The sequence below is a fragment of the Alternaria viburni genome, assembly GCF_023758015.1.
Source record: "Alternaria viburni strain BMP 2772 chromosome Unknown scaffold_11, whole genome shotgun sequence".
Taxonomy (NCBI): Eukaryota; Fungi; Ascomycota; class Dothideomycetes; order Pleosporales; family Pleosporaceae; genus Alternaria; species Alternaria viburni.
In genome coordinates this window covers 511107-533484 of record NW_026055780.1, presented here as the reverse complement: position 1 = coordinate 533484, position 22378 = coordinate 511107, and the positions used below count along the sequence as shown (strand labels likewise).

The 22378-nt window shown below is 53.3% G+C and overlaps 11 protein-coding genes across 11 annotated transcripts; 6 read left to right on the top strand and 5 right to left on the bottom strand.

The window, feature by feature from the left end:
- Nucleotides 1-33: 33 nt before the first annotated feature.
- On the top strand, nt 34-456 carry J4E79_005831 (uncharacterized protein; the record flags this gene model as incomplete). The annotated part of the gene is made up of 1 exon (XM_049354709.1): nt 34-456. One exon carries the CDS (start codon nt 34-36, stop codon nt 454-456), a length of 423 nt encoding a protein of 140 aa, XP_049210832.1.
- Nucleotides 457-798: 342 nt separating this feature from the next.
- POL3 (DNA-directed DNA polymerase delta) lies at nt 799-4246 on the bottom strand (the record flags this gene model as incomplete). Its single annotated transcript, XM_049354708.1, has 3 exons — nt 799-1558; nt 1607-3801; nt 3854-4246. 3 exons carry the CDS (start codon nt 4244-4246, stop codon nt 799-801), a joined length of 3348 nt encoding a protein of 1115 aa, XP_049210831.1.
- A 620-nt stretch (nt 4247-4866) lies between these two features.
- J4E79_005829 (uncharacterized protein) lies at nt 4867-5601 on the top strand (the record flags this gene model as incomplete). Its single annotated transcript, XM_049354707.1, has 1 exon — nt 4867-5601. One exon carries the CDS (start codon nt 4867-4869, stop codon nt 5599-5601), a length of 735 nt encoding a protein of 244 aa, XP_049210830.1.
- A 344-nt stretch (nt 5602-5945) lies between these two features.
- On the top strand, nt 5946-7082 carry J4E79_005828 (uncharacterized protein; the record flags this gene model as incomplete). The annotated part of the gene is made up of 2 exons (XM_049354706.1): nt 5946-6873; nt 6922-7082. The coding sequence occupies 2 exons, from the start codon at nt 5946-5948 to the stop codon at nt 7080-7082; spliced, it is 1089 nt and encodes a 362-aa protein (XP_049210829.1).
- A 306-nt stretch (nt 7083-7388) lies between these two features.
- J4E79_005827 (uncharacterized protein) lies at nt 7389-9009 on the bottom strand (the record flags this gene model as incomplete). Its single annotated transcript, XM_049354705.1, has 2 exons — nt 7389-8908; nt 8961-9009. 2 exons carry the CDS (start codon nt 9007-9009, stop codon nt 7389-7391), a joined length of 1569 nt encoding a protein of 522 aa, XP_049210828.1.
- A 540-nt stretch (nt 9010-9549) lies between these two features.
- On the bottom strand, nt 9550-11316 carry J4E79_005826 (uncharacterized protein; the record flags this gene model as incomplete). Its single annotated transcript, XM_049354704.1, has 1 exon — nt 9550-11316. The coding sequence occupies one exon, from the start codon at nt 11314-11316 to the stop codon at nt 9550-9552; it is 1767 nt and encodes a 588-aa protein (XP_049210827.1).
- A 246-nt stretch (nt 11317-11562) lies between these two features.
- On the top strand, nt 11563-13093 carry J4E79_005825 (uncharacterized protein; the record flags this gene model as incomplete). Its single annotated transcript, XM_049354703.1, has 2 exons — nt 11563-12160; nt 12210-13093. The coding sequence occupies 2 exons, from the start codon at nt 11563-11565 to the stop codon at nt 13091-13093; spliced, it is 1482 nt and encodes a 493-aa protein (XP_049210826.1).
- Nucleotides 13094-13233: 140 nt separating this feature from the next.
- Nucleotides 13234-13609, bottom strand: J4E79_005824 (uncharacterized protein; the record flags this gene model as incomplete). The annotated part of the gene is made up of 2 exons (XM_049354702.1): nt 13234-13249; nt 13296-13609. 2 exons carry the CDS (start codon nt 13607-13609, stop codon nt 13234-13236), a joined length of 330 nt encoding a protein of 109 aa, XP_049210825.1.
- A 253-nt stretch (nt 13610-13862) lies between these two features.
- Nucleotides 13863-14656, bottom strand: J4E79_005823 (uncharacterized protein; the record flags this gene model as incomplete). Its single annotated transcript, XM_049354701.1, has 4 exons — nt 13863-14033; nt 14263-14392; nt 14456-14547; nt 14603-14656. The coding sequence occupies 4 exons, from the start codon at nt 14654-14656 to the stop codon at nt 13863-13865; spliced, it is 447 nt and encodes a 148-aa protein (XP_049210824.1).
- Nucleotides 14657-15866: 1210 nt separating this feature from the next.
- Nucleotides 15867-19451, top strand: J4E79_005822 (uncharacterized protein; the record flags this gene model as incomplete). Its single annotated transcript, XM_049354700.1, has 1 exon — nt 15867-19451. The coding sequence occupies one exon, from the start codon at nt 15867-15869 to the stop codon at nt 19449-19451; it is 3585 nt and encodes a 1194-aa protein (XP_049210823.1).
- An 810-nt stretch (nt 19452-20261) lies between these two features.
- On the top strand, nt 20262-22083 carry NDH2 (External alternative NADH-ubiquinone oxidoreductase mitochondrial; the record flags this gene model as incomplete). The annotated part of the gene is made up of 3 exons (XM_049354699.1): nt 20262-20598; nt 20652-20990; nt 21038-22083. 3 exons carry the CDS (start codon nt 20262-20264, stop codon nt 22081-22083), a joined length of 1722 nt encoding a protein of 573 aa, XP_049210822.1.
- Between the last annotated feature and the right edge of the window lie 295 nt (nt 22084-22378).

Sequence of the window (22378 nt, the reverse complement as noted above, 5' to 3'; positions counted from 1 at the left end):
CTCAAAATCACCATCACCACCACAGCCACCACAATGTCCGACCCCCAACATAGCATACCAGCGCCCACAGCTTCTTACCCAATCACACTCGCACCACCCTTACTTCTAGAAGCCAAACCCACCTCCACCCTCCTCACCACCCTCCGCGCCCACCAAACCATGCTCACAGACCTCTACATCGCACAAAACAACGCCTACGTCATAGCCTACACCGCATTCGAGACACAGTACGCAGCAGCAACTAGGACTAATTCTATAGAGATACAGGAGGTCATTGCGAAGCTGCTAGAGCAGCAAAAGGAGATCATACTCTTCCAGACCTTGCTTTGGAGCTTCCAGATGTTTGGTGCTGGCCTGGAGAGCGGTGGGACCGACCATCTAGATGAGGGGCAAGCGCGTGGACAGGAGGGGGTTGGTAGTGGAGGAGCGAGGGACTTCGAGGGCATGTGGCGCTGATGCGTTTGTAGACCCAAACCTAAGGCATTGGGATGGTGTTGTGGCGATGTATAAGGAACACCAGGTCGTGAATAAACTGTCGCGGACAAGAGTCGGCTTGTGGAGAAGGAAGGGGCATAGAGGAAGTTCGGATGCGCTTCAGCGTCTTCACTGGAACAACCGCAAGACACAAAAAACGCAACAAGTGATTGCAACAATATCCATTGAGAAGTATACATGCTGATATCGCTACGCATCTTAAACATGCTTAGTGAGCCCCCATATTTGTACAGACGGATATTCATGCCATCGAAACGCCAAAAACACCACTTACTAACCACCTGCTGGTGTTACAATACTAAATCACCACAGCGCCGCGTCCTTGTCGAAACGCACCAGCTCTTTGCCTGCGTCTTCAACATCCTTCCTCGCCTTCATGCGCATATAGAAGATGGGGCAATCCTTGGATGCGCAGATGACTTCACAGTGAACACTGCCCTGGCATCGCTGGCATTGGGTCCAAAGACGTGAGAAGCGGACCTCGAGCTCACTGACCTTGCCTAGCGTCTTGGTGTAGAGCTCGGCGATGCGAGGTCGGCAGTTCTCACAAACGGCGCCGTCCTTCTCATGCGCAGCGGTAAGTGGCTTCTTGCATCCCATGCATGTTGATGTCTTCTTGGCGAACTTCATCAAACCACCCATCGTGGGTGCCGCGACGGTGATGGAACGCGTGTGATCACCTGTGAGTAAAGAGGCTGCCTTCTTCTCACCTAAAATGGGCTCGAAGATTCTGCCCAGTGGCTTCGCCAGTTGGTTGTCCAAGTAGTAACGCGTGTCGATGGGCAAGTTGTTTTCGAGGACAAAGAGGGGATCCTCAGACTTCTCGAAGTTCTTCGCACCGGTGGCGGCTCTGATCATAACGTAGGCGACACGATCACCCAGTGCGGGCGCTGAACCGGCATCGCGCTTCTTCATGCGTTCGGCTAGCTCAACGTGTGCTTGTTTGTTGGCATAACCACCTGTTCCGTCCTTGTTCTCTTGCTTGGTAAGGGCTTTGGTGATGACAAGGTTAGACATGTCCACTTTGTTCTGCAGCAGATCCGCAATGGTCTCCTTGACGAATCTATCCGATGTTAGTAGACGAAAGTGCGAAGATGGCGGAATGACTTACTCCTGGGCACCTTCAGGGTCCTGGTCGATCAAGAGCATGCGCAACGAAGTTTCGATGACAGTCTGGACCAGGCGGCAATTATCACGGCGGACCGTCTCAATACCCTTCGTGTCCATCTTGTCCCACTTGTGCGGATTCGTCCAGTAGAGACCAGCGTAACGCTTCTTGTTGATGAGCAGGTAGGGGAAGTAGACCTTCTCGAACTCCAGCTTGATTGGCTTGACGAACTTCGAAGAGACGTAGTCCGCAGCTTCCTCACCCAGCTTCATCGCCTCCGCTAGCTCGGACGTACCAAACTTCACCATGACGGAATCTGTGTCACCGTAGATGACCTCTGCGTCGTGCGTGTATCCGTTCGCGATGTTGTACTTTGCCTCGACTTCCGCCTTGGTCCTTTCAATCATTTGGCGACCGAAACTTGTGGTACTACTGGCGATGGCAAGACACGGTAGCTTTCCGTTGGTAGCACCTGTTAGACCGTAAACCGAGTTGGCACTGACCTTCAAGGCCAACTGACGACCGTTGAGCACAGCCTTCTTGAAGGGATCGGTCTCGATCGCCAACTCCTTCTTCGCCCTCTTACGCGCACCCAGCAATTCTTCCAGAATCTCGGTCAAGAGTCCCTTACGAGTTTTTGCTGTGCAGAACATGTCACCGTTTGGAGTCACAATGTAGTCATCGTCTTTCTTCATCTTAAGTTTCTCCACCGTCTGCTTGTCGAGCCAGGTCGTATAGCACAGGTTGTGGGCCTGCATGATACTGGGGTATAGCGATGCGAAATCGAGGGTCGCGACAGGTTCCTTGTAGTAGCCGCGCTTGGGTTCGATAACGGTCGCACCTTCGTACTGGTCACTGCTATCGCCTTGGTTCGGAAGGTCCGGAACGATGAGTTGATGGTCGAGGGCTTTACGGAAGAGCTGGCTAATGAAGCGAACTTGTTGTCCACGGGCAAGAAGGTAGTTGAAAGGCACACCTGTGACCCTAGCCATTTCTGTGTAGTTGACCAGACACATGAGCTTGTCGAGCAATCGCTGCGGTAGATAGGCATCCTTCAAACAGTATACAGCCAATCGTCGCCGGGAGTTGGAGTCGCCGTTGAACAGCTCTGTGATCATGCTGTGGTGTACATCCTCCTTCTGCTCCTTCAAGAAGTGAGCACACACCGAGTTGAGCGTGTAACTGCGCAGTTGGTGGTCTCTCTGAATGAGCTGTAACAGGTCAAGCTGGAGACGACCGTTGGTGTTGGTAGTCTTTGTGTCTCGGTTTCCTAGTTGTTTACTCGAGAAATTCGAGCTCTCTACCTTGGACTGCACTGTCTTCAGACGGGACCAATACGGGAACTTCTGTAACTTGAGATGTTTTGCGCGGTCGAGTAGATACGGGAAGTCGAAGTTGTTGATGTTGTAGCCGATGATGACGTCTGGGTCGACCTCTTCTACGAAGTCCCGCCATTTCATCAGCATTTCACCCTCATCTTGGAACGACAAGACCTGTGTCGCAACGATGGGGCTGACTGTATCTAGACAGAAGACGTTTCTGACAAAGGGTTTCGGCTCTCCGTATCTCGTAACGACGTTTGCGATCTGGATGACGGGGTCGACGTTGGCCTCCGGGAAGACACCTTTGCGGCCAGCGCACTCGATATCGAAGGAGAGGATGCGTAGGGGGGCGAGTTTGGCCCATTCGCCTTCAGATTGGTGGGCGATCAAATCGCTGTAGTGTAGCTGTGCCTCAATCTGGCAGTTGGAGTGTCGGTCGCGGGGGCTGATCATTCTGTATTTGCCTGCTGGAACTTCGACCCAGCACATACCGGCGACCTTGGTGTCGATCATAAAGCGCAGTACGTAGGCAATGTTGTCGAACGTGAGGATACCGTCTTCTCTGGCCGGCCAGAGGCGCTTGTAGTTAGCATTGCCCTTTTGCACCATCATCCGCACGCGATTGATCATTTTGGGATCAGTCACTGTGATCTTCAGGTATGGGCTCTTCTGGTTTCCCTGGAAGCGCAGGATGTTCTCTCTCATGCACATCTGTACCGATGCAATGACGGCTGAGTGTTGGTTGAAGTTCTTCTGGCATTCGCTCTCGAGGAAAACCTTGAACGGTTCGCAGTCTTCTTTGTGGAAGTTGAGGGGTGCGGCGACGTAGAAGTAATGTTGGAAGCCAGTGACGTGGATGAGGACGGAGTGGCCAGTCTATGATATACGGTCAGTCAAAGTCGATATATACCATGTGCACGCTTCTCACCTCTGTGACACCAAAGAGCTTGACGGTTGTTTTCCCGCCATTTAACACGCCCTCTTCAGCCTCGATCTGTTGGAAGACAAGGTTTTGCGTCATCTCATTGAAGTCCTCGGGCAAGGCAGGCCGCCGCCATTGCTGGTCCTTCTCTGTATTGTCCTTCTTCAGCGTCTCCATGTCCTGCGTCATCTTCTCCAGCGTCTCCTCGAACTGGCTCGGGCCCACCTGGCTCGAGTTGAAGGAGCCATTGACCGTCTTGGTTGGCGGTCTACTCTTGTCATTGCCATTTTGGAGCTTCAGCTTCTTGGATGAGTGGGGCGACGGCTGCACATTGGTGCGTGTGCTGGATGTTTCGGCGAGGGCGCGCTTCGCCGGCGCTCTTGTGACGGCTCCTGGCATCTTGAATATGTGGCCGACAGATACAACACCCAAGCGCGTGATAAGGGAGGGTTGGTGGGTGTGTGTTTGTTGTTGGTGGAGTAGATGGAAGGCGCCCAGGGAGAACGCGAAAGCGTGTCGCAGGCGCGAGCGCGTCATCCCTGCTAATTGATTTGCGCCACGCTAGCCGTCGCCTGCCATCCACGCTCCCATCCCAACCCTCTCCGCACCCTTTGCATCACCACGCACACGCGTCAACGTCCAGGGTTTCTCAGTGAGCTCATCTCAATAGTTGTATTTAATCATCCTCGCTAGCTCGCCTCTGGATATTACCTGCAGCCTTGTCACCATGTCGTTCACGCCCCCAGTCACATAAAGCCTTACACTGGACTTGCGCCATAACGCTGTTTCCTTTGAACTCTGACACTCGTCTTCTTCATCAGGATGCGATACCACATTGGGATGCTATGCCAAGAACTAGGCATCAGCAGAGTTGTCCGCGAGACTATAGGCGATGGCGTTTTATGGGTCTTTAGTCATTCGATTCTAGTGTACTAACCCCAGACATAAATCCGCCGTGTTCCCCAACATACTCCGCGTAAAGTACAATTACACTCACACCACTTCTGTTTACCTTCGGCATGACCGCGAATAACGACGTCATCGTGTCTCCTTGCGAGACGGAAAGAGACTTTAGGCAAGCGCAGCATTGTCTTTCCGAAGCCTTCGGTCACCAAGCAAAAGATGCCCTATGGCAACTGATGACGCCCGGCTGGGACTCGGAAGAAGGGCAGGCGAAGCAAGCTCAGATCCTGATGAAGAGATGGCAGTCCATCACCACCAACAAAGACGGACAACCCAATGCCCTCTATCTCAAGGCTACCGTGCCTGATCCGGATAAGCAAGGCGAAAGACGAGTTGCTGGAATAGCCATCTGGAAGCAGCTGTCGTTCGTGGAAGGCTACGGCGATCCGTTTTACGGCGACATGGAGGAAGCGCTCACAGATTATGATGACCAGAAACGGCGGTTTGCAACACAAATGTTCAACTCACTATGGAAACGACGTATCGCATACATGCGGGAGGTCGAGAAATCAGGCCGCAATCCTCCCGCCATCTTTACATTGGACTGTTGTGCTGTTGATCCAGCATACCAGCGTCGCGGCATTGCTGCTAAGCTGGTGGAGGTCGGTCTTGAGGAGGCAAAGAAGAGGGGCAACTTGGAGTGCACAACAGAGGGAAGCACTATGGGAAGACCCGTGTATAGGAGACTGGGGTTCAAGGATGAGGGTACAGGAGATATTCCGTGGGAGGTGGATGCAGAGTTCGAGACCTGGGATAAGCCACCAAACGTCTTCCTGAGGACATGGGCTTGATCGGCCACAGTCTCACTGATCAAATAAAGTCGTCCCGAATGCAGTACGTAACAAGACATTTCGACATATCAAAGTGACACATATTCATCGCGGCCATCTCCGTCAACGGCTCCATAGCTTCTTGCCGCTTGGGGAAGGTGGGATGCTGGACGCCCGGTAGTGGGGCAGTTCAAGCTACCCCACCAGGGTCAAAACATCCACGATACGTCTTGTCTGTCAGACAGAATAGCCTGATAATTTGTTGCTTTCTCTTTCGCTCTGAAGAACGCGTTTGAAGTGTCAATACACCACCACAGCACCTTCCACTCACACGTTGACGCGTAAAACGCGTCCCATCAGCCAGCATGACGATCGTAGACGTCCACACCCATGTTTACCCTCCCAAATACATGGAGCTACTACGCTCACGAACAACCGTACCATACGTTCGAACATTCCCCGATGCACCAGACTCAGCACGTCTCATCATCCTTCCCGGAGAAGATGACCCTTCAACACCGTCAACCTCCCGCGGCCGCCCAATTGGCTCCGAATACTACGAGATTAAAGAAAAGATAGCTTTCATGGACCTGCACAAGATTGACAAATCTGTCATCTCGTTAGCAAACCCTTGGCTAGACTTCCTTCCCGCAGAGGAAGCTGGCGAAGCTGCGAAGAAGATCAACGACGATGTCAACGACCAATGCTCGCAGTATCCCGGCCGATTGTACTTCTTCGGCACCCTCCCACTCTCAGCCTCACCCGAAGTCATAACCGCCGAGATCGAGAGACTAAGCACACTCAAATACGCACGCGGTGTCATTATGGGCACCTCAGGCCTTGGACAAGGGCTCGACGACGAGAACCTCAATCCTGTCTACGCAGCACTGGAAAAGCACCAACAACTCATCTTCCTCCACCCGCACTACGGCCTACCTACATCCGTCTACGGACCCCGCGCGAGCGAATACGGACACGTCCTACCACTAGCACTCGGCTTCCCCTTGGAGACAACCATTGCGGTGACGAGGATGCTGTTGAGCGGCGTCTGGGATCGGTTCACAAAGCTCAGCGTGCTATTGGCACACTCTGGAGGTACACTACCGTTCCTGGCAGGTCGCATTGAGTCGTGCATCTTGCACGATGGACATTTGAAGAAGCATGGCAAGACACAGAACAGGAGGGATGTGTGGGATATCTTGAAGACGAACATCTACCTGGATGCTGTCATTTACTCGGAAGTGGGACTGAAGGCCGCTCTTGATGCATCAGGATCTGATCGGTTATTGTTTGGTAAGCATCACTACACGTATATGTGAGACTAGGAGCTAACAGTAGCAGGCACTGATCACCCATTCTTCCCACCGCTGGAAGAAGACGCGAAGGAGTGGCACAGTGTCAACGCAAACTATGGGGCTATCTCGAAAGCCTTTTCGACGGATGACAAGAAAGCGAAGGATGTTCTTGGTGGAAATGCAGTGCGGATATTACGGTTGGACTGATGACACCACTTCGGATTCATGCAATTTCATCTTGAGCCCCTGGGGCTTCATGCCCCCTTTTCCTCCTACGTTGAATCAACGCTGCCACGTTCGTGAACTCTCGGATAGGCCTGGCACCCACAAGATACTTCCAGGCCGCAGAGTAGGTAGCGAAGCGCTCATGTAGACCCCCTGGTGGCATGCACATGGTAGATACGGTGCTGCGTTGTGTATATGTTCTTTCAATCTCTATAAAACACATGGCTTTGTATCGCATGTGGAAGGAATGAAGGAGGGATGATAGCATAAGACTAACACAAGCTACACTCAAGCTACCTTTACATCGCCCTTGCCATCCGCAGCCTCCACCAACTCATCAAATATCTGCTTCATCCACTTCTCCTCACTCTTGATCGTCGCACTGACCACTCTGATAACATACAGTCCACCCACAACCGTGCTTGTCAGGAAGAAATCGCCCTTGCTGTTGATCTTCTCGTAAACCTCCTTCGTCTTCTGATTGACCATCTCCTTGTACTGCGCCTCAGCATCCGTGTGGAAGTCGTTCTGCAGTGCCTCGTGCGACGGGTCAGCCTGATTCGCCGCCTTCGCCGCCCCCGAAGCCATGTTTGGCTTAACCTGGAAAGTGACGAGTCCAAACGCCGGCTCGGTAGTTACGCTGAACAACTCCGGCTTCGACAGCAAGAGCTCATGGAAGTACTCTCCCAACTTGATGTGCTTCCTGATGAACTGTCTCAGACCATTAACCCCATAACTCCTCAACACAAACCAAACCTTCAAGCTCCTAAACCTCCGACCGAGCGGGATCTGCCAATCCCTGTAGTCCGTAACGAGGCCTTGTTCGGAGTGAGGGTTACGCAGGTAACTAGGCGTAATACTATACGTATCCATCAAATCCCTCCTCTTCTTAACAAAAAAAGCCGAGCAATCAAAGTTGACCAACAGCCACTTGTGCAGATTGAAGTTGAACGAGTCAAACGCCGCAATCGGCTTGCACAAGTGTTGATACTCGGGACACACGAGCGCAGATCCCGCATACGCGGCATCGACATGGATCCACAGGTCAGGAAACTCTTTCGCAAGCGCCGCAATGCCTTCCAAGTCGTCGGTAGCGCACGTTCCCGTGCTGCCAATCGTGACGGTGAAGTAAAACGGTTCCAGCCCTTTCGCACGGCACTCTTCGATGGTTTTACGCAACGCAGAGGCCGTGACGCTGTAGTTTGATTCCTTGGATGCGGGGACACTGCGGTATCTGGTTCCTGCGATAACAGCCGCTTTCTGCGTACTCGAATGCGCGTGTTCGGAGCCCAGCGCCACGAGCTTACCCCGGATATCGGCTGCCTTGTCCATTCTCTCTTCGCCTTCAGGCATGTCGCCTAGTTTACGGCGGATGAGGCGTTCGCGGGCGGCAACAAGGGCGGTTAGTACGACTTCACTGGCGGTGCCTTGGATGATGCCTCCGCCCTCACCGTCACTGAGGAAGTCGTTCGGTAATGCGATGAGCTTGGCGATCCAGTCCATGACAACGGTTTCTAGCTCTGTAATCGCGGGCGAGCAGATCCAGTTGAAGGCTGCGGCGTTGAAGGCTCCACTGTACATGTCGCCTATCATGGCTTCGAAGGACGAGTTGCACGGGAAGAAAGCCATGAATTTGGGGCTTTGCCAGTGAGTTAGACCTGGCATGATGACGCGGTCGATGTCTGCTTGGATCGTCTCCCATGCTTCGCCTTCTTCGGGGGTGGAGGCGGGGAGTAGCGGGCGCAGGTAGCCTGGTTTGACGGAGGGGAGCACGGGGCGTTCCTCGAGGGTGTCGTAGTAGGTTGCGACTTGGGGGTAGGTTAATTTACGCTTCTATCAGGGGAAATTGGGAGCACATACTCTCGTCAATGGCTCCTTTGGCCGCTTCGCGGAATTGTGAAGAATCCATGGCGGGGTAGTGGGAAGAGGAGTAATGTGTGCAAGAGGACAAGAGGAGGGCAAGTTACCTCTCCAGACAATGTTTTATAAGTGTGGACAAGTGTCTTAGGATACGTGGGTATATATTCAATGTTGGCGTAAACGGGTACGTTGCGCTAGTTTTAAACGCATGTCCGATGTCGCTAATTCCGCGCTAATTGCCTTCTTTGGCAGAGTACGTTTGTGGGCGGAATTAATGCGAATGCTTGTAAAACCACGTAGGGCGTAGGGCGCGAAATCTCTTAGCAAGGTGTAGCTATACGTGACACGATTAAGCGGCCATTTGGTGCAGCAAGAAGCCGAAGTGCCGTAGATGAAGGCTGTCATCTGTCGAATGGACCAACAGCGCAAACGTATCGATCGCATCGGAGCGGACAAGAGAGATTGACAATTCGGGGACGATGCCAGAAAAAAAAGGCGAGAGATGCATATCAATCATTGATAACGGGTATACCTATACGCCTCGCTATGATTACAATCCACTGAACACCAGAACGGCTTTTGTTCTTCATTAGTATCGCTTGGCCACCTCAACACCAATGTTCTCATCCGCGTTTGCAAAGCCACGCGCCCTAGGCGTGGATTTGCCGGCCACGTCCTGAGGAGCCTCGCCCTTGTACTCCCATCCTCCGTCCTGGGAGAAGAAGTCAACCTCATCGATGATGTCCCAAACAACATCCTCGGCAATCTGCTCCTTGTATCGCTCGCCTATAGCTCGCAGTTTACGGCCATCTGGAATCTGCTGCTCGGTTGTGTCACCATCGACCATTTGTGTATCCTTCTCGCGCTGCTGTACCATCTCTTCGGGCGGACACCAGAAGTCGGGACCGAAATTGACCTGGGCAACACCACCATTGAACAGTGAAATAGCTGGCAGATATCCTACCATGCCGTCGTCGAAGCCTGTTCGTGCACCAGCCTTGATAGCTTCGACTGATGGTATACTTGCTGGAGGAAGGAAGGCAAGCAGATTCTCGAAGGCGATGCCGACCTCCTCACCATTCTTGTAGACCTTGATGTGCGAGTGTGGTAGTGATCGTACACTGACGTCTTCGTGATTCGGCGAGGGGTGTATCTTGGGTACCGGACCGCGATCGTGGTAAGCCTCCACCATCTTGGTGACTTGGTAGTCGAGCTGCTCGAAGTAGAAGTTGCCTTTGTACGGGACAGGTATGCGATCGCGAATGATGTCGATGGGACGGTCGAATGGGTCTTGGTTGCTGACGGTGTCGAATCCATCTCCTAAATCGACGGCCGGGTTGTAGATGCCTTCCACGACCTTGCGATGCATTGAGAGCGACGGCAGCTGGATCTCAAGCCCAATCACATCGCCTTCTTGAACATGCTGATCTATAACATATTCAACTGGCATTGGCTTGCCATGCGGGGGCCTGGCCTTCATGTGCTTGCTCTTTGCGTTCTTGGGGAGCGGCTTGAAGATCTTGGAGGCGCGCGATCGATGTTGCGCCTCGAAGCGCGCGTCGGTGATGCCGTAGCTGTAGCCGTCGAAGCCCACGGGTCCGTCCAACGGCGCTTCTCTCCTTGCCCAACCCATTCTCACGTGGGGACCAGGTTTCGTCTCTCCCGTCTTAGGGTCGATAGGATCCTTTGGGCCGTCTTTGGGTATGCCTCTTAGCACTTTGACCTCATAGTATATCCTGCCCTCTCTCGCGACTACGTTCCCGCGTCCCATGCGCCAGCCCTTCTCCTGCGATACAATCGTCGCGCTGTTGTCGAAGTGAAACCATCTGTCGCAGTCTTCATGGCTCATCCGCGGTCCATACGGCCTGGAATCGCTCTGCCTGTAGTATTGCTTGTGACGGAAGAGCGGGTCGGCAACGCAGTGGGTGTACTTGTAGCCCTTCTTGTTCCAGGCGATATCGTGTGGCTTCTTCAGCTCGGTAACGCCATCAGGCGCGTACATGGGGTTTGGCTCATGTGACACCAGCGTGCTGTCTTTTGGCGCTTCATAGTCGGAGGGTCTGGGCTCGGGGATCGAATATCGCATGGGTGAGTCCGCTGAGGGACGCTCTTTCTTGCTGGACTTTGCGCTCGGAGTAGCCTGGCGCGTCGACGCTGAAGCTTCGCGTTTCTTGATCGTCTCGCGCTTCTCTCTCTGCTCGCGCGCAGGAGCTTTCGGTCTGGCACGCGCTGCCGCATCGGGATTGGGGTTGAGCGGAGACGAGACAGCGGGCGCGTTGTCTCCTTCGAGTGGCCGCCGCATTGGAGGCACGAGTGTGGGGGTATTGGAACGCGAAGGGGGGTGTGAGTCGGCCATTTTGAGGGTGGATGTAGCTGGAGTGGAAAGCGCGACAGCTGTAGCTATGTTGGTGGAAGGCGCGACCCTGGACATGCAAGTTGCGGCGCTAGGCAGACCCCACCAAAATTTATCTCGTTCTCGAACTTTTACTACTCACTGCCGCCAACTCTGACAAACGTCTGTAATACAGCCACGACCCTACTAAAACTTCAGAAAAGCACATTGCGCCTCTCCTGGTCCTGCGCTAGCGACCACATACCCACCATGCCGAAAGCACCCAAATCGCCTGGTGTGCGCGATCAGCGACACAACCCTCTAGCCGAAGAATATGCGCCCTCCGACCCGTGGAAGAACAAGGCGCCGAAGCGACAAAAGCGAAACAAGAGCGACAAGGAAGACGACGAGCAGAAATACGTAGACTCCAAGAGCTCGCGCAAAATCTTGGAGATTGGAAGAGAGCTAGAGGAGGAGGATGCGAGGGAGAACAAGATCCGGAGACCGCAAGAAGCCAACCCAGCCTTCGACTTTGAGACACGCATGGGCGAGGATGACATGCCAGGAGAGGATCTGATTCAAGGCGAAGACGACGATGAAGCATGGGGTGAGGACGACGAGGAGGTGGAAGAGGTTGAGATCGACGCGAACGACTTGGCGGCGTGGAACAAGTTCATACCAACAGACGACAACCCCATCGTATGGCCTGGTGAAGAAGCGCAACAGTCAGGTCCCGGCACAGATCTCGCAGCGCTCATCCTCGAGAAGATCGCTGCGCATGAAGCCGGAGGCGAAGTACAGCAACCAGAGATTCAAGGCGGTGGTGCTCCAGAAGACGCAATCGAACTACCAGCAAAGGTCGTCGAAGGTACAACATCCTCACTACAAAATCTCGTAACTCTACTAAGCCTGCACAGTGTATTCAAAGATTGGATTAATCCTGAGCCGCTACAAGAGCGGCAAGCTGCCCAAGCCCTTCAAGATCCTGCCCACGATCCCCGCCTGGGAAACGCTCGTCGCCATCACACGTCCTGACGACTGGACACCCAACGCGACCTTCGCTGCTACCCGAATCTTCATCTCCAGAGACCCGCGAACGGCGCAGACCTTCCTCAACACCATACTGCTACCTTTGGTACAACAGAACATCCGGGAGACACACAAGCTGAACGTGCATCTGTACAATGCGCTGAAGAAGGCGCTCTACAAGCCCAGCGCCTTCTTCAAGGGTGTCGTTTTCCCCATGCTCACAGACGTCACCTGCACACAGCGCGACGCCACGATCGTGGCATCCGTTGTAGCCAAGGTCTCCGTGCCCGTCCTACACTCCGCAGCCGCCCTCCACCGTCTGTGTGAAATCGCCGCCGAGCAAATGTCATCCGACCCCGACGCCGCCGGTCCTTGCAACATCTTCATCAAGACCCTTCTCGAGAAGAAGTACGCCCTCCCCTTCAAGGTCATCGACGCACTCGTATTCCACTTTCTGCGCTTCCGCGGCGTGGGCGCCAGCAGTGCCGACGCCATGGACACCGAGTCTGTGGCTGGCGACCTCGGCAACACAGGTAAACTGCCCGTCATCTGGCATCAGTGCTTGCTTGCCTTTGCGCAAAGATACAGGAACGATATCACCGAGGACCAACGAGAGGCGCTGCTCGACTTGCTGCTCACAAGGGGTCACAGGAGCATTAGCGCAGAGGTACGAAGGGAACTGCTCCAAGGAAGAGGGCGGGGTGTTATGATCGAGCCTCCGGCTGTAGGCATCGATGGCGATGACACGATGATGATGGCTGTTGATGCATGATCTTGGAAATGTCAAGCCCAGACCTTATGATGATGAGCATTTATCGGCGTTATTAGACAGGAACATTTGCATTATGTTTCTTGGGAGTTCAATTGATACTGAATATACCCACATCCACACGTAACCCCATGACCACCACATTACTTCTTCTTCCCTCTACTCACTCTTCACCTCAGCTTTTCCCTTGTAGAAAGCAACATACCCCTTGATCTTGTTCATGCTTTCCAATGGCTCCGGGTAGTACCACGCTGCATCTTTCACTTCCGTCTTATTGGCTGTGACGGTGTAGTAGCTTGCATCGCCCTTGTATGGGCAGTGCGTCTTAGTTGAAGTGGGGCTGAAGTGGTTGCTCTTGATGGTGTCGGGTGGGAACTGACATGGATCAGATGGATTGAAGGGGCTTATGATGAGCAAGAAAGGAGAAGGGTTGGTTACGTAGATGTTTCCGTCAACGACTTCGTAGGAGTCGGTCTCGGCTACTAGGATGCCGTTTACGGTTGCGGTTGCGTGAGGCATGGTTTATGTAGACTTGGAAGATGGGATTGTGGGGATTGAATTGGTTTCACGAGCAATTCTGCATGAATCGAAGTTCAGAGGACCAGTCTGCTTGTGATGGTGTGTAGCTAGTTGCTAGTTGAGAGAGGGGAAGGTCTATCGATAAGCATCCACGGATATGAGCGGGGTGAATCCATGGATGCATGTCATCATCACCACCCTTTTTGGCAAGCTGAGCTGCTTAGTCCGTATTTACGCTTCGTACTCGGCCTCTTTACTTATGTACTCTACTCCACTTCTGTCGCGTCGCCCAAATTCCTATCGTGAGGCAGGTCAGTGGTATTGCGAAGGCCCAGTAGATCCAGAAGTGCTCGGACACTAGCCATTGCCCTTTTTGGCCATCTTGGCCAGGCACGAAGTCGAAAAAGCTCATACTGAACACGGCCTGTGCATCGTCAGTCTTTGTACGTGGAATGGTCGGTATTTAGGTACTCACTGAGAGAAAAGTTGGAGGTAAAAAGGCCATGGACACCACCGAGATTGTTCTCATTGCGCCGCTGTCATGCTTCGCTGCCTCTCCCAAACCTGTCATTATCTGACCATCTCGTTGCGCAATCATGTTGTATGCCTAGAAACATAAGTAGTGTCTGTCACAACACGCATCTTTGACTTACAAGAGCGATCTCATTCTGCAGTCGCTCTTTGTTCGATTGTGACCGGAGGAGCAGATTCTGCAGCATGCGAAGCTGGAAGCTCAGGTGCTTCGTAGAATACTCAGCAGCTTTCTTCTCAATCGCGTCCGTACTCGATATCGTGTCTGAACAGCCAGAAGCGTGTTGCTGCATGGTATTTAGTGTTTCTACAGACACATTAAGGGTCTCAGAGGAGTGGATGGCGTGTCTTGCTGTTTCGTGCAAAAGAGTGAAATGATTGGCATCGCGTGTTGGGCGCGAGCGATCCTATGATGGACACGTCAATTAGTTCAGTGCTCATTCGTACCTCAGAAGTACTCACCTTCTCTGCTTGCCTTACGATATCTCGTATAGACCATACTGATATGTCGTACATTGTGACGATAGCCTCAGCGAGTGGTATCAATAGCGAGAAATTCCGGGACGCTTGCACTTCAGGCCATATGTTGTGTAGAGCTTGCTGGAGATGGTTCTGGAACGCAACATCTACACCTATGCATAGTGTAACGCTACATTGAGCATCCCATCGGCAAAGAAAGGTCATCTCATGCCACTTGTAGCTCAACTTTCCATTCATGTTGGCTGTCTTGATTAGCGTGCGGAACCATATGTCTGGAGTACAGGTAAGTTTTGGTTCCTCGTCGAGTATCCGATGCACTGACACCCTGCCTGCAAGTGGTCGTCGGAATCAAAAGTCTCCTTGTGGTCATAGAACCCATTAGAACGTCGAGTCCCTTCCGAAAGAAGATATTGCGGGACTTGAAATAATCGAAGAAGGTCCGGCGCCAGCTCTTTGCCGGTCGAGAAAGGATCATGATGCATCAATCTATGCGAGAGTCAGTCTCAAGATGGTCGTAGAGAAAGGTGATCTCAACAGGTATTGTGGTGATAAAGTGCCTAAAGCCTGGAGTAGTATTAGCCACATGCTTGCTGAACTAATTATGCAGAATATCTTACCTCGACGCATTCATCTAATCGTTTTATACTTGTGTTCCAAGCACCCGAGGCTGAACGAAAGTTAGGTCGAGCTAGGCTGAACGTAATGACTTGCCTTACCAAACTGAACACAGGTGATGCGCTCCATCTGTAAGAGGTGACATCCAGCTCGTGACCATGTATCGAAGACGCAGGCGACCGAGTTGCTCTACTTACTGGATCCGAACATTCAGAAGACTCGCAAAAACGGAGAAATCATTAGCGAGCATGGTAGAAAAATGTCTCATCCAATCGACAAAGCTAAAGAGGCATGCGCGTGGTGGGTGAGGCTAGCCAATAGACAACTCATGTGGCGCATCCTCATGAGCCGGCTGGGGTGGCACGAACGCCTGCCCTCCCACTTTTGATGGCGACTGCCTTGACCAGATTAATCAACGTCCCTCGAGAGAAGCGCTGTCGCAGCATCTACAACGCTCACCCTACTTACCCAACTATCCTCCTTACGCCTGTCGTGACAGAAAACGATCGCATGCCTTCCAGTCAGCCTAGCCCGGCTGCAACGCGCCCAGATGCCCCGTCAGCCTCGTCGCGATGAATACACCGTGGGATGGGTATGCGCATTGCCTGTCGAACTCGCAGCAGCGCAGGCGATGCTAGACGAAGAATACGAAGACGCCGAGGGCGATGTCGATCAGGACGACGACAACATCTACTGTACGGGGTTGGTGGCAGGCCACAAGGTCGTGATTGTGTGCCTGCCAGGTCATTTCGGGACGAACCCAGCTGCAGCTGTGGCAACACAGATGCAGGCGAAATTTAGAGGAATACGTTTCGGACTGATGGTAGGAATAGGCGGAGGTGTACCGAGCGCAAATGCAGATGTTCGACTAGGAGACATCGTGGTTAGCAAGCCGCATGGTCCATTTGGCGGAGTCGTGCAATACGATATGGGGAAGTCATCACCCGGCGAATTCCGACGCACAGGATTTCTAAACGCGCCGCCACAGATCCTGCTCAGTGCCGTAACGGCGGTCCACGCAGACACCCTTCTGGCTAAGGGTACACTACGCAGTCGCCTCGCCGAGGTTGAACGCATACCTGCATTTCAGCGCAAGAAGGCGGGGCCGGATATTTTGTTCGATGCTTCCTACCATCACGGGGGCGGTCTCACATGCAAAGAGTGCAATACCCACAGACAAGTGATACGCCCAGGGCGCGAAGATGGGGCAAAAGTAGAAGTTCATACAGGCACGATCGCTTCCGGCAATCAAGTGATGAAATCTGGAACGCAAAGAGACCAGATTAGCCACGAGCTCGGCGGTGTTTTGTGCTTCGAGATGGAGGCCGCTGGTCTTATGAACACCTTCCCATGTGTCGTGATCCGTGGTATCTGCGACTATGCTGACTCGCACAAAAACGATCATTGGCAACCTTACGCAGCGGGGACCGCAGCGGCTTACGCGAAAGAACTGCTCTCTAAGATACCAACCCCAGCGGAGAGCGACACCGAGGGGCAAAATGAGCTGAATGTAGAGGAAAAGCGAACCATTTTGGAGTCACTGAAATTCAAGCGCCTGGGAGCACGCAAGTTGATTATCAAGAGAGCTCACGTTCAAACATGCAAATGGCTCTTAGATGACCCCCAATATGTCAGATGGATGAACGCCACCGATCACCACGAATACAACGGCCTATTGTGGATCAAGGGAAAAGCTGGGGCCGGAAAGTCTACACTGCTGAAGTTTGCAGTAGAGTCAGCTCAAAGGACAATGAGGCAGGCTATCCACTTATCCTTCTTCTTCAACGCTCGGGGAGACGACATGGAGAAATCCACGATTGGATTATACCGTGCCCTCTTAGTGCACCTTCTCGAGTGCATTCCGTCGCTTCAAAACGTTTTGAACTTGCTCTACCCACCGGGCTCCAAATTCAACGCAGACCGTGAATGGGATACTGATTCCTTGAAAATGATTTTCGAGAACGCTATCCAAGAGCTAGGCAGTAAGATCGTTATTTGCTTCATCGATGCGCTAGATGAGTGCGAAGAAGCGCAGATTCGGGAAATGATTCGCTTCTTCGAGGATGTTGGCGAGCTGAGTATCCAAAAAGGCGTACGATTTTCAGTTTGTTTCTCTAGTCGACATTATCCACATGTCACAGTCAGCAAGGGACTAGAGCTCGTGTTGGATGATCAAGGTGGGCACGAACGAGATATCGCCAACTACATCAAAGCAGAGCTAAAGATTGGGCAAAGTGACGTGGCCAAACGTATGAGAACTGATCTTCAAAAGAAGGCGTCAGGCATTTTCATGTGGGTCGTTCTGGTCATCGGTATTTTGAACAAAGAATTCGACCGTGGTCGAGTTCATGGTTTAGAACAGAAGTTGCGAGAGATTCCCAACGACCTGGACAACCTATTTCACGACATCCTGACGCGCGATTCGGACAACACCGACGATTTGGTTCTGTGTATTCAATGGGTTCTTTTTGCGACTCTTCCACTAAGCCCCGAAGAGCTTTACTATGCTGTTTTGTCTGGCAACAATCCGGAGGCCCTGACTACGAGAAACAGATATCATGTCACGAAAGATGTGGTTGAACGTTTTGTATTAGACTGCTCCAAGGGTCTTGTTGAGATTGCAAAGCCCGATGATTCGTATCGTCCCTATGTCCCTGAGGAGGATCACTCTTCATGCGTGAAGCCGGAGGCAGGAAAGGTTCAGTTCATACACGAGTCAGTCCGCGACTTTGTCCTCAACGAGAATGGCCTTGGGAGGATCTGGCCACAGTACAAAACCAACTTTGATGGGCAGAGCCATGAGCGACTGAAACAATCCTGTCTAAATCAGATCTCCAAGATCATGATCATGCAGGTCATACCTCCAGATATTCCTGAGTGTAACCTCCGCTCGCCGGATTACTCCAGGGCGTCAAGTCTCAAGCTAGCTCAAGATTTCCCCTTTCTGTTGTATGCTACTCAGAATGTATTGCTGCATGCAAATATCTCAGAAGAGTGGGGCATATCACAGGCGCATTTTCTCAGCAAGTTTCCGCTTCGAGCATGGGCCAAATTAGACAACATGCTCAAGTCCCATGAAACCCGTACGAATTCATCAGACGTCAGCCTTCTGTACCGATTAGCAGAGCTGAACTGTGCTGACCTCATACTGGCTCACTTCCAACCCTTACAATGTCTGAGAATAGAAAAAGAGCGATACGGCTGTCCCGTCTTTGCAGCAAGTGCGTTGGGAAACTTTGCGGCGATTCGCGCGTTTACACTTGTTCTCAGTAGAGGAAGAGCACGCAAGAGGCATAGGCATGAGCTGAATGATGGACACATCGCAGATACAGGAGATCGCAAATTTGCATACTCAAGAGAAGGAGGTTTCCTGAACAACGCAGCAAAGGTCTGTCCAGAAGATTTGACGACAACGCTGATACGACTGTGGAGGCATGCTGTGGAAGCTCCAGGCTCAGACCCCTGGGACGCGATAATGTCGGCTGGCCGCAGAGACCACGCGAAAGTCGTTCAGTTGCTCTTGGATGATCGCGTGATTTCGGCTGGTGATCCAGACGGCAAATTGGCGAAGTTACTGAACGACGCAGTAATGTACGGCAACGATTCAATCGTTCGATTTCTCATGAGTACCAGGTTCTGTATGGATATTCGACCCAAGCACTTAGATGATGCGTTCCACCATGCCGTTCATTTTGGCCACACAATGTCTGCTGCTATAATGTTGGACAAAGGAGCCAACGTGAACGCGCAGAGAGAGTGCTCCTTCAACGCAATCTCCACAGCTAAATGTCACTGCCGCAGAGAGAGAGGGCACTCCGTCAACGCACTCTACACAGCTATATGTCACTGCCGCAAAGAGACTGCACTATTCCTGCTGGAAATGGGTGCTGACGTTAACGCACAATGTGGCATGTATGGAAACGCACTCCAAGCAGCTGTGCACCATGATTACGCAGACTTGATAAAGGCGTTGGTGAATAAAGGGGCCAATGTTAACGCGCAAGGTGGATACTGTGGTAACGCGTTGCAAGCAGCCTCGCTGTACGGAAAGATGGAAATTGCAGAACTTCTGCTCGAAAGTGGTGCAGACCCGAATGCACCAGGCCCGAATGCACCAAGCGGACAATTGAAGAACGCACTCCAGGCAGTCTCCATATTCCACCACCATAGCAAGCTTAGATTGTTGCTCATAGAGAAGGGCGCATTGAACCCATGAGCGGTCTATACGCCAAGGGGCGTATCGAGACCACTTCAAGATTGATGAGACACAATGGAATTAAGTCGCGAGGGGATTGGTTCAAGGATGCACGGCGGCGCATGTTGTTTCGGGCGATGTAGGATGATGACTATTTACCACAAGGCTGGGCAGGCGGGTCCGCAAAACCAGGAATTCTGTCGGTCTACGGGTCCAGTATGCAGTCGTTGAGGCTCAGGGACATGCGGCTCGGTTAAATGGCGCTTGAAGCCACCATGTGTGCCTCCGCGGTACCGGATGCGGGTGCTCACTGCAAAAGGGCATGTACATGGCTGGCCACCGGAGTCGGTGCCGAGCCGAGGGGCGGCGAGGCGATAGCTTGTTGAGCTGAATAATGGGGGTGAAAGGGATTGAGAATGCAATGAGGCATTTTGCACTCGAATGTGATGATGTGTATGACTGGACGTGGAGGTGAAGGTTTGGGTGCAGCCACAATGGCATCAGCACAATCCCAACGAAAGCGTGGGAGTAGCGGGTGATCGGCCTCGAGAACTAATGGTAGCTGTCCTGGCGCTCGAAATAATTCGCGTGTGGGCGCGGGCAGGGCAGGGCGGGCTTTAATTGGAACAAGGCTTATCTTTCGGCGCAGAAGCAAAGACCCCTGCGAGGCGTCTTGGTAGGGTGGGTGTTCGTCATCGCTAAGAAAAAGTTGACTCCCGCGCACCGACGAGACATCCTCACCATCCCTTCGCTCGCCTCCCTACCACCCGCACCCAGCCATTGACTCCGTGAAGCTCTTCCGCAGCTTCCACCATTGCAATGGCACCCACCATGAGGCCGCTCGCCGCTGCCAATGTGCTCTCGCAGGTTCAGCTGGCTGGACGCAGGACCTTCACCACCCAGCGCCCGTCGCTTATCGCCAACAGAGCGCAATGGACGCCCCGGCCCACGCAGTGCCAGATTGCCCTCCGCCAGTCTGTCCGCCAGCAGTCGAGCAGCGCGCCCAAGCCCAAGGCCAAGCGGTTCCGCCTCCTGCGCTGGACCTGGCGCCTCACGTACCTCTCCGCCATCGCCGGCCTGGGATACGTCGGATACGGCATCTACGAGACTCGCAACCCCGCCGACCAGCCGCCGCCTGACCCAAGCAAGAAGACGCTCGTCGTCCTCGGTGAGTAGCGACGAATGACCCAGCACGCATCGAATGCATCTGACACGCGACAGGTACCGGCTGGGGCTCCGTCTCCCTGCTGAAGAAGCTCGACACGGAAAACTACAATGTCATCGTCGTCTCCCCGCGCAACTACTTCCTCTTCACCCCCCTCCTGCCCTCATGCACCGTCGGCACCATCGAGCACCGCTCCATTATGGAGCCCATCCGCAACTTCTTGCGCCACAAGAAGGCCCAGGTCAAATACTACGAAGCTGAGGCCACCAAGATCGACTACGAGAAGAAGGTCGTCTACATTAGCGACGACTCCGACATCAAGGGCGACGTCTCCCAGACCGAGGTGCCCTTTGACATGCTCGTCGTTGGAGTTGGTGCTGAGAACGCCACTTTCGGTGCGTCATCCGCCCATTTTCACCCGAACTCAGCTAACATGGAACAGGTATTCCCGGTGTTAAGGAAAACGGTCTCTTCCTGAAGGAGGTCGGCGACGCCCAGCGCATCCGAAACCGCATCATGGACTGCTGCGAGACTGCTACCTTCAAGGACCAGTCTGACGAGGAGAAGAAGCGCCTGCTACACATGGTCGTTGTCGGAGGTGGCCCTACCGGCGTCGAGTTTGCCGGTGAACTCCAGGACTTCTTCCACTCCGATCTGAAGAAGTGGCTTCCCGAGATCCAGGATAACTTCCACGTCACCCTCGTCGAGGCTCTCCCCAACGTCCTTCCTATGTTCTCCAAGCAGCTCATCGACTACACCGAGAAGACCTTCAAGGAGGAGACCATCACCATCCGCACAAAGACCATGGTCAAGAACGTCACACCCAAGTTCATCGAGGCTGAGTCGACTGGCCCCGACGGCAAGAAGCAGCTCGAGAAGATCCCCTACGGTCTTCTCGTCTGGGCCACCGGTAACGCTCTCCGCCCCATCGTCAAGGACCTCATCAACCAGATCCCCGCACAGAAGGACTCCCGCCGCGGTCTCGCCGTAAACGAGTACCTCGTTGTCAAGGGTACCGAGAACGTCTGGGCTGTCGGTGACTGCGCTGTTGCCAACTACGCTCCCACCGCCCAGGTCGCTGCTCAGGAGGGTGCTTTCCTCGCCCGCATGTTCAACAACATGGCCAAGACCTCCGAGATTGAGGGTGAGCTTGCGGAGCTCTCCGTCGCCCAGGAGAAGGCACCCGGCAAGGAGGCCCGCGACAAGGTCTTCGGCGAGATCAAGGCTCTGCAACAGAGGCTGAGGAGGATCAAATCCATCGGTCCCTTCGAGTACTCTCACCAGGGTTCGCTCGCCTACATTGGTTCCGAGAAGGCCGTTGCCGACATCTCGTGGTTCTCCGGCAACATCGCTTCCGGCGGTACCATCACCTACATCTTCTGGCGCTCCGCCTACCTCAGCATGTGCTTCAGCACCCGCAACAGGATATTGGTCATGCTCGACTGGGCCAAGGCCAAGTGCTTCGGTCGCGATGTCTCGCGTGTCTAAACGCCTTCTCCTCCCAATGGCGTTACTCCCTCCCCATCCTTTTCTAGAGATTCCCTAAAAGTTCGACTTCCTGAAGGGTAAGCGCTTATCCACGGCGTTGCCTATGTACACCACACACACACACACACACCTCCCGGCTTCTTCTGTACGATTACTCGTCACGTTTTGTATAAGGGTGTGATACCTCGCAGCAGTAGGGCGGCTCTTCGGGGTTTCGGTCTGGTCACATGTTCTTGTTGCTAGTCGAGCTCGGCGTTTTGGTGCTTTTTTCCCTTTGCCAGAGTCAGAGGCGGGT